The sequence below is a fragment of the Astatotilapia calliptera genome, chromosome 20 (assembly GCF_900246225.1).
Source record: "Astatotilapia calliptera chromosome 20, fAstCal1.2, whole genome shotgun sequence".
NCBI classification, from domain to species: Eukaryota; Metazoa; Chordata; class Actinopteri; order Cichliformes; family Cichlidae; genus Astatotilapia; species Astatotilapia calliptera.
The window spans coordinates 6,474,918-6,485,457 of record NC_039321.1 but is presented as its reverse complement, the minus strand read 5'-3'; the positions used below and the strand labels follow the sequence as shown (position 1 = coordinate 6,485,457).

The 10,540-nt window shown below is 39.0% G+C and overlaps 2 protein-coding genes across 3 annotated transcripts; one reads left to right on the top strand and one right to left on the bottom strand.

Annotated features, from left to right (window-relative positions):
• The first annotated feature begins 541 nt into the window (after positions 1–541).
• On the top strand, positions 542–2,318 carry irx7 (iroquois homeobox 7). The gene is made up of 2 exons (XM_026154217.1): positions 542–1,134; positions 1,320–2,318. The coding sequence occupies exons 1-2, from the start codon at positions 913–915 to the stop codon at positions 2,067–2,069; spliced, it is 972 nt and encodes a 323-aa protein (XP_026010002.1). The 5' UTR covers positions 542–912; the 3' UTR covers positions 2,070–2,318.
• A 1,298-nt stretch (positions 2,319–3,616) lies between these two features.
• cd40 (CD40 molecule, TNF receptor superfamily member 5) lies at positions 3,617–10,330 on the bottom strand. Of its 2 annotated transcripts, none has more exons than XM_026154218.1 (9): positions 10,160–10,330; positions 9,558–9,639; positions 8,337–8,456; positions 8,067–8,213; positions 7,875–7,968; positions 6,472–6,530; positions 5,947–6,036; positions 5,827–5,852; positions 3,617–4,756 (listed from the first exon to the last, which is right to left on the bottom strand). In XM_026154218.1, exons 1-9 carry the CDS (start codon positions 10,205–10,207, stop codon positions 4,496–4,498), a joined length of 927 nt encoding a protein of 308 aa, XP_026010003.1. In that variant the 5' UTR covers positions 10,208–10,330; the 3' UTR covers positions 3,617–4,495. The 2 variants fall into 2 exon arrangements, with proteins under 2 accessions (XP_026010003.1, XP_026010004.1); XM_026154219.1 differs by having other exon boundaries at positions 5,827–5,849.
• Positions 10,331–10,540: the final 210 nt, after the last annotated feature.

Below are 10,540 nucleotides of genomic sequence, written 5' to 3'. Positions count from 1 at the left end.
AGGTTAACGGACAACTATATTTTATGTTTTCTTCATTCATTTTTAATTATTTTGTGAAAGACCTTCAAGAAATCTCTCGTAGTGACACTTTTACTCGTGCGTAAACGTCTCCTTTTGGCTTATTAGCGTAATTTATTGCTGGTGAGATGGTTAATTCAATTCACAAAACGACAGATCCGAAGGCGGTGAAGTGTCCGAAGCGGCAATAAGAGACTGGCAGGATGCTGTTAACTGTTAACTGAATTCAGGTAAAAACAAAACAAAAAAACCCTTCTCGGTTGATTAGTGCCAGACATGACAAGTGTTAAACTTGTCATAAAAATATATCACATGGAAGAAAAACTAAAATAATGCAAACTACGGATTGAGAGGGTAAGCATTACAACTTAAACAGACAATATTTTTATTTTATTTATTTTTTAGTTTTATTATTATTTTTAGTTTTGCCTTTTTGGAGGCTGTAAAATATAAATAAAAATGACGAGTCACATCGACGAATGAACAAAAATAAACTTTGCTGGACACTTTGATGTAAAATAAAGTATAAATAACAGATCTTTGCTTGTCATGTAGAGACGAGCGTCTTTAGTCACCTCTCCAAAGGGTCGCATTTGAATTGAAACGTAGGTTCTCTCCAGAAATCACAGCGTTGCGATAAGCAGCACACATTTAGCCTCTCCTCGAAAACGCTAAAAGGAACAGCGGAGGGCTTCTTTGATGGGATTTGTTGCCAGTGAAAGCTGTAGGTCTTTTGAACGTAGCTGTCAGTCAATGGGCTGTCAGTGGGATACCCCCCGTCTCCCCCCTCCCCTCCCCTCTCGCCCTCCTCCGCTGGCAGCTGGGTGTAGCCTATATAAACAGACCTAGGAGGTTGCATCAAACTCAGACCTCAACAGCTTGGACGCAGAAAAGATGCCCGCATCGCAAACTGGATTTGGCAACTTCTTCTTGGAGAGGAACATCACTATGCCGACTGGATATCAGATCCCGGTGCTGGGCTGTCCACCGGGTGTACAGCAGCAGCAGCAGGCTCAGCATCTGGCTGCGATGGCAGCTGGGATTCCCATACCATACTCAGGACTACAGGGATATAACTTTATACCCTATCCACACCACAGGCACATTGCACACATGGTGAGTTGATAATTTAGAGATTAACACTCTCACTCTGATCTCGAGTAACTAAAACGGATTTGTTTTAAATTGCATCTTTGTGATGCGTAAAGTCAAACAAATTCTGGGTGTGATGCTTGCGACACTGAGTTAAAAGTGTCGAATCTCTTCTTTAGTTCTTACCGTTCTTTTATTCTACTTTTCAGAGCAGCGGGTTTGACTTGAAAGCAGCCTCTCCCTACCATCACGCTCTCTTGGCTCGCAGCGGGGCTTTCTACCCTCCATACCGTCCGGGAGCAGCCGATGATCCCAGTAGGGTGGCCAAGGTGGCCACCCGAGAGAGTACCGGTGCGCTCAAGGCCTGGCTGAACGAACACCTGAAGAATCCGTATCCCACAAAGGGGGAAAAAATCATGCTCGCCATCATCACTAAAATGAGCCTCACGCAGGTCTCTACCTGGTTCGCCAACGCAAGGAGGCGCCTCAAGAAGGAAAACAGGGTCAGCTGGGCGTCAAAGGGCAAATCTGATGAGGAGGATGAGGAGCAAGAAGGGGAGAGCGATGAAGACGAGCAGAAGTGTCATTTGGATGAGCATGACGAGGCAGAGCCTCAAGCAGAGCGCACAGGTACAGACGAGCAGGTCGAGAGCGCGTTGGATAGCGCGGGACCTTTGGATGCGCGTTTGGAGATACCGCGTCAGGAAGACAAAGAGCTCGGACTTGTCAAGAAGACAGAAAAGCGTGACTCTGACCGCACGCCATCAGTTTTGGAAAGTAAAGAAAACATCGCCAGTCCAAAACCCAAAATCTGGTCTTTGGCAGAGACCGCCACCTCAGAGACTGTGAAGAAACCTGTCGACAGTTTTTACCACCCTGCCGGAAAACTGTGGGAAGACTGGGCTTCAAGAAACGGACTGCTCGTTCCCTCCTGCTATACGACTCGCGAACTCGTCTAAGCCGGTGTTTGTGCACGAATAAAAAGGACACTTTCCCACAGCTTTTGCACTTTAAACTTTCAGACCTCAGGGATTTCCTGAAGTTTGCATTGAAACGAAAATGTGTCGTGAAACCAAAGAATGAACATGTTTGTGTTACTGTAAATAATGTAGATGTATTTTTCCACCAACAAACTGTAAATTATGTTTCCTTTGTCTAATCATGAAGAAATATTTTTTTGCTTAAATAAACTTCGACTTATGGCGAAATTCTGCAGTTTTACTGGTCTGTATCCCTACTTCTTGATATACTTTGCATACAGCTTTGAGCTTTTCCGATCACACTGATGACAGCCCACATTAACAGTCTGATAACAGGACCACATTAATCTATCACTTAGAGACTATGACATTAGACTAAGAATTCAAAGAGATTCAGGGAAAATTTACACATCAAAAACACGTCTATTGTGTCTTTCTCTATAAGTTTTTTGATAGAATATTGCAAGTTAATTCAATTAAACTTGATTTTTTTAAAAGAAAACAAACAAACTATCCCCTTCCTAAATATGGCACTTCCATTTCCTAAAACTTAACAGCAGCGGGGCTTAGGGTCTTCTAGAGGTTCTTAGTATCAATCACACCAGTTTCCATGTACATTCAAAAGGGACCTACCTCCATTAATCCACACATAATGAAAAAAGCTCCTGGGAGGAACTGGTCCGAAATGCCTTGTCTTCTGGCCTCAACTCTCTATGCAAATCCCTATAAACAGTAACGCACAGAGGCCAGATTAGCTCCAACCTGACTCCCAGATTTCTCACACAAGCGACACGAAATAAAATTGATATCATGTCATGAACCTTAAAATATTCGATACCGATAAATGTATGTCTGCTTTGGATATTTACAAAAGTTTTTTGCCTCATATTTCTAGTGTCGCACTAAAAAGTTACCGTTTGAACTTAAAAACTGAATTTTCAAAGTAGAGTAATCATCTGGCGCCTCTCTGTGGAAATCAAGAGCAATTACAGCACAGTTTAGTCTACTAACCTGCAGGGTTTTAACATAAAGTCATCACTGAGAAGAGAGCAGAGGTGAAAAGGACAAATGTACTCAGACACAGGTAAGAGGCAATTAAGGCTCTTTAAACTGTCAGCGATAAAACGCAATTCATGTTAGGACTAATTGCAAAGGCACAGCACAAACATTTTTAAATTAATTGTGACTTACACTTTCAAAGGAGAACGTAGGCTACCACGTCCATAAACCAATGCAGGAAACGGAAACAAGACGCTCCTTTCATCTCCGGAACTCGGTTGAAGACATCACGTTTTAATATTTTTATCAGCATCGTCACCATGAGTACATAGACCATGAAAGCCCACGGTTCAGCAACAAACAGTAACAACTAAGAACTAATTTGGCTACACGTAATACTACCCAGTTGTCAAAATGGCATGGTATAGCCCGCTGAACATTATACTTCCGGATCCCACAAAAGCATTATGGGAATTGTGGGAGGCTATGGTAACCAAGAGCAGGAAACAATGAACAAACTCATCTTATTAAATGTCACAAATTTTAATGCAGAAACGGTGAACAATATGCCATTTTCATGCTAAACGGCACAATTCTAGTACATGCAAATACTAACAAAGCATCTGTACAGAACAAATGAGATCACAACATCATATACAAGCTAACTGTAGGATGTAAGCATGCTCAGCATGGTGGTGTCCACTGTGGGGTGGTCTTCGCTGTTGTTTTGATCTTGATGGGAGTGGGATTGTGCTTACATAAACAACCCCACGGATTGTTATTTCCACATGTTGCATGTTTTCAAATTAAAAAACAAACAAACAAAATGTACACGGTAACAGTAGCTAGTGGTCCATGTGACATGTCCATAGGAGCAGGACACCTGTCAATACTGTCTTGGACCCCCCCCACCCCACACACACACACACACACGCACACACGCACACAAACAAAAACAAAACAAAAAATAAACAATTCATAACTTAAAAATTGCAACCAACCTCAAAACTAATGCAGGTAAATCACACACTCTCTTTACACTTTATAATACATCTTACTTTACATTTTATTGTTAACATTTAGACTTATAGCTAGCTACTTTCGGCTGTTCACTTGCCACTAGGGGTCGCACTGGGCGCTTCATTTGGTGGAGTTTTAAATCGCATGTCGTTCCTAGCTGGAAACAAACCAGGGACGTTTTGTTTGCCGGATGATAACGTCTACACCACGTATATATAGTGTGTGTGTGTGTTTAGGTTTTTACAATTTAGTGCAAATGAAATGATTGTAACTTCATGTAAACATTCAAAATGAATTAGTAAGGAGACTAATTCATTGATTCTTATTCAGATCAGGTAATTATTTTTTAACTTTGTGCAGCACTTTGGACAATCTGTGTCGTTTTTTTAAACTTGCTTGTAAAATTGATCCATTGACTGACTATCTTCTTGAGACTCAAACTGAGACTCCAGCTGAGACTCCTGACGAGACACGATTTCTTCTTTGCCTCTCTCTTGCATCACCTGGTTCCCTTTATCTGTGAATCCTTCTGAGGAGAGCTCATGGCTTAGTTCATCCTCATTTTCCTCTGGTGTCATTTGATTATTATACGTTGTTTCTTTATGGGCTGTTATGTCTTCTTCACACATCTGTGGTTCATAATAGTTCTGTCAGAGTTAAAGAAATAACAAACATTATAATAACGATAAAATCATTTTGATCAAGTCAACAGTTCTGGTGCTTTGCACATTTTTTCCTCTCACAGCAAAGCATGTACAACTTTATGCTATAGTTCCTGTGTTGAATTATGCAGTGCATTTCTCTGAAACAGTGTCTAAAGGTGTGAAACAGGATTTAAGGTACATCAGAAATACAGACATGTCACACAATCAGCAGGATGTGTATATAAATCCACTGCAAACCTATTAAAAGGGACCGCACAAAATGACCCAAGCTGATTAAACTTGAGGACAAACCTCAGCACTCATTTAAAAGAACAGGCTTTCATTTTGTGCAACTGTTTCATTTCTTTCTTGCTCAAAGTTAAAATCCACATATCGCTTTCACGTGTGTACATAAAAAAAACAAAAAAAAAAACGTGTTGATTGCTGTTATATTTTTCTGGTCAGCATTAAAGATTAGCAACAAGCAGTCTTACATTGTGAAAAGCCTAAAAAAACCCCAAACAAATATTTATAGTTTAATTCTTTAAAGTATGAAATTATTAAATTTTTAACAGATCCTTGTAGGTGCACCTCTTATGACTGGATTCATTAGCTGTTGCTTAGCTTAGCATAAAGCCTAGCTGTTTCTAGGCTTTATGCTAAACTAAGCTAATCTTTCAGAATCTAAGATATCATCTTTAGTTTACAGATGTACACTGGAGTGCTAAAGTAACATATCTGAAATAGTTTTAGAAATTGATTACCTGGTCAAAAGACACTAATTGATTCTAAATTCCATCATTTCAAATATATACAAACACACACACACACACACACACACACACACACACACACACACACACACACACACACACACACACACACACACACACACACACACAATATTGAACTGTTCGATACAGTGCTTTCGGTTCGGTACGCATATGTATCGAACAATACAAAATTTACATGTGTGTATATATATTAAATATATATATATGGGTATCTTTTTACTGTCATTAAAAAGCATCTATGTAACAACAAATAAATACATTTAAAAAAGTCATATTTACCTTTGTCCTTTGTTTTATGCATCCTGCTTTACCGATTCATAAAAAAGAAGAAACACAGAATATAAGTACATAGGAAGATTATTATTATTTATTTGTTTAGAGCTTTAGAGCACAGCTTACCTCGATATACTAAAACCAGGATTACAACAGTGACCATAAAAACTGCAGATAAAATAGAGATGACGATTATGTGACCCCGCTGTGTCCCTGCTGGAAGAGAAAAAGAAATAAAAACACAGTTAAACATACATCGAGTTCTCTGATACTGTCTAGAACATGGGTATTTGTGCAGACAAAATGTAAAACAAAAGAGACTTTCATGTCAAACACGTAGTCACATTAAACAGAGGAAGCATAAATTCAGAAGCGTTGTGGAAAACTGAAAATAAATCATTAATTCAGTTGTAATTCTAACATTAGCAGTAAATTAGGAGACTGTGGAGTCTACACGTCGATACATAGTAAGTGAAAGCTGACAAAGCCACACTGAAAACCACAGACCAACTAAGATTTATGAGACAAACCTTCTCACAGTTGACATAGTTTCGTTTTGAACAATGCACCGCATCCAACCACACAGCTGCACACGGCAGCAGCGAGAAAGGTGAGAAACCTTTGCAATTCATCTTCCTACATACAACTTACCACATGTGTTGTCGGTGGTGTGCGTTCCCTTTTCTTCAACTTGATATCCCTTTTCACATCTGCAATGAATTTCACAGTATTAGAGCAGAATTTCTGCCTCAGTGTTGCATTTGTTTTTCAATAATTCGTTATTGGTTTGTATTTCCACTTTGAATACCACTATTTTCATTTGATTTTGTTGCCCCTACACAAAGATTAAAGCTTATGTAAGTTACTGTATTTGGGCCCAATGAAAGGTAAGTACGCCAGAGGTCATATTTTGGTTTAACCAACTGGTTGTGTCATGAAACACAGTAAAAAAATCCCATCAGCTAGAAACACCCTTTTCTTCATTTACAGAATCTCCTTTTCAGTCAGACTCACACCTTTAATATATCACTGCTAAAGTTACACAAACTTAAGAAGCAAGTCAATACAATGCCTCAGATTCGCTTTATTTTTTCATGTTGACAGATTTAGACAAACACAGCTCTACAAGGTCTTCCTACATCAATAGTGAATAAACAATGGTCTCCGGGTGTCAATTACAAGCAGCATTTTCTATCATTGTCAGGAAAAATATAATCTATGGCACGGCTCTTCAGAAGAACTGAAACAACCACTTGATCCCTGTTTTTGAGAAGAAATTCCTGTACAAAATTCCAGATTTTGTGGCCAAACAGCTCACATCAGCTTTTTAAATTCATGATAAAAAATTAAGGTGTATAAATTGTTGTTAGTACAGTAACTTTGCGGAAGGAGCATATAACCCCAGATTTAGCCTGGTTCCCTGTTCCATACAGGATCCAATTTAAACTCTTACTTTTTTTTTTTAAGTCACTTAACGGCCGAGCCCCTTCTTTTCTGTCTGAGCTCCTATTTATGCTCCAGAAAGAACCGTGAGGTCCAGGTCGAAACTAACCGTAACTATTCCACGGACTAAACTCAGTCTCGTGGCGACAGCCTTCTCTGTGGAATAGTCTGACTCTTAATATTAGATCAGCACAAACACAATCGTTACTAAAGACACATTTTTCATGGTCTGGCTTTTAACACACTTTGACCTAAACATTTTGGTTTTAACGGCCTTAGTTGTTTTTATTGACTTATCTCATCTACTTGTTTGTTTTTTCTATATTTTACTGCATCGTTATTGATTTGCATTTTATTTGTTTTAGTGGTATTCTACATTGTTAAGCACTTTGTGCAGCATTGACTGTTTGGAAATGTGCTATATAAATAAACTTGACCTTGACCTATGGTGGATATTCTGCGGGACTATTTCTTGGCATAGTCACAGGAAGAAGGAAAAATATTCTTGAAACACATAACTAAATTCAAAAGGTGAACAAAGGCCCTTTTCCAAGTTTTTTTTAAATAAAGATCATCTCTAAGTTCACATGTTAATGTAAATGTGTACTTACTCTGTCCATTTGCGGCACTGAGCATACCACGACGCATTATTGTTAAATGTCCCGTCTGGACATTGTTCACACTCTGTGTCCTGTGAGTTGTTGCCTGAATATCAAAAATCATTTTCAAAAAATGAGACTCATTCGCATAATAAAAAACTTAAAACGAATTAAACAAATGTTCAGTCACGAGGATGTTGGTACCTATGACTTTAGCTCTATATCCTGGTTGACAGACTGTGTGTTCCACACAGGTAATACATTCTTCACTGGAGCAGTGGAATCCCACTTTACACTTGCAGATGGATCGCTCTGTCTTGCTTTTTGGGACTTGAGCCTCAAAGTTTTTATCTAAATGACAAAAAAGGTTTACGCTGTAAGGTGAGCAACATTAAAGAGAAGCCTCTCTCTGTCCCAGTATACACAGACACACTATATCGGAACAGTTTGAGGTAATTTGTCACAATTTCTTACTTCTATCACAGTAAGGCTGCTGCAGACACTTGTTTTTCGTTGTGTATTTATCCTGGTAGTGATTATCCAGACAAGGTTGACATTGAGGATTCTTACAATCTTCTGTAGACATGCTAGTCCCTGCAAAACAAGATATGCAGAGTTAGAATCAAGTATATTATTTGCAAGTATTTTATTTATCCTGAGTAATTAGTAAATTGGGATTTCTGAGTTTAGGTAATCAATGGACCTTTTAGGGAAATATGACAAAGTCAAGTCAACTAGGTGATGGTTGGCTTATCTGGTTCTAACAAACCCTAACACCTTTTAATCAACACGTTATATTTGGTTTGTTTACATGCTTCACATTGTCTTTGGGATTACGAGGGCCCCTTTTCCCAGTAGCAATTACTAGGTTGTTTTTTCTATAAGCTACTCTATTCTGAGATGTTAAAATAGCAGGATCGCAACTTCTCAGTGTCTCTGCTGTCATCTTAAAATGTCTTTTGTGTTCCACCAAAAGTCCATAAAGCTGGAAGACACTCACACTGATAATAAATTAAAGAAGAGTAATTACTGTCGTTTGGAAATCTCAACCTAAAGTAATTCTCCTCAAAAAATGAATGAAAGGGTCTTTTGTCAAAATGTCTGCCTCCAGTGTAAGAAATCAACTGTTTCAGTTTCGCCTTCTTTTTATACGGACACATAGCACAAGACAGGAAAGATGAATTCTCACTTGGTGCAAATATTCAGTTTGTTTTAGGTGAGGGTGCTGCTAGTACAGACCATGAGTGAGGCATGACTAAAGGCAACAACTAGCTTGTTGGAAATGCACATTTGGCTATAATATGTATATCTTTTGAAATGTTTGATGTGCATGTTAGCCTTTTGACACACAGGTCCTGAGGAACATTTTCAGAGCTGAAATGCTTGTGTAAAAGCAGCCAAAATGAAAGCAAAAGCAAAGCTTTAGTAACAGTGATCATGCTGTCTGAAAAAGACAGTTGTCGACCACATGCTTCCTGCTGCTAGGTTTTTTCTTATACATGCTACTTTAAATGTTTATTACTTGAAAAAAGAAAGATTGGATGCTATTAGTGCAGTTATGCCTTCGATATGGCTCTTAATCTTGTATTTGTTGTTTATGTATCTGTCAAGTTCAATTTGGTGACAATATGTTATAAATAACAAGAAAGCAGATGTTTTATTTTAATTTCCTTCATAGGAAAAGTGTTTTCGTACCTGGCTTACACATGAGACAGCACTGACCGTCCTTTTCATACTGTGTTTCTGGGTCACAGCTGGCCTGAGCAACAGTCATTCCCTGCAAAAGAAAAGCATTACATTTAAATAAGAGGTAGTTAGCCCTTGTGTGATCTCGAGTATCGGTTGAGTTTCTCTATGTTGATAATGTTAGATTCACTTCCTCAGGGTAGACTGCGAGGGGCGTGGTGGAAAGCCCCAAAGATTCAGCCAACTGTTAACTGCTTTAAATGCACGCAGCCAGGTGCACCGCTGTTCGTAACGTTACTAACAACTATTCGCAAATCGGGATTCACACAAGGTCACGTCTTTGTCCAAACCCTCCACTGCCGGGAAATCGAAAGTGAAAGCACCTCATGAAACGTAACTGTAGCAGTAGGTTTTGACTTTACAGGGAAAAAGCAGGATTTTGACAATAATATAACACAGTAAAGTAACAGATGGATACGATAATTAGCACACATTATAGCGTATAATAACACGTTAAGAAGAAATAATCTGAAATCGTGCTACTTTAAGTTGTCGCAGGTCAAAACCGATCCCTGTAAAAACAAAAACATAGCATTAATCGGTTTACTCACCATGAAAGACCCGATCAGTATAAGCAGCGCTATAAACTTAAAATCCATTTTGAATAGCGTCGAGTACAACAGCGCACACCTCTGTAAGTGTTCACAGTCTGTCTGTGAACTTATTTAGGCGACGTGTTCTGTTTATACGGTGTGGGAGGAGCTACGCGCGGTGCTTTTCCTTGACCGTTTCCTGTAAAAGCACGTGAAGCTTGTACTCCTCTTCAGCTATTTTCTAAAATACCCAGAAGTAGTACTAAATCCTCTTTAAATAGAATTCCTCTGCGACAAAGCGTTGTTTCACACAACAGGAAGCACGCTTGACTGGCACATTGTTTGCACAAATAAAGAGTGGGTCTTTTTCTGATGGAGTAAGAAGAGCTACTCTGCTGC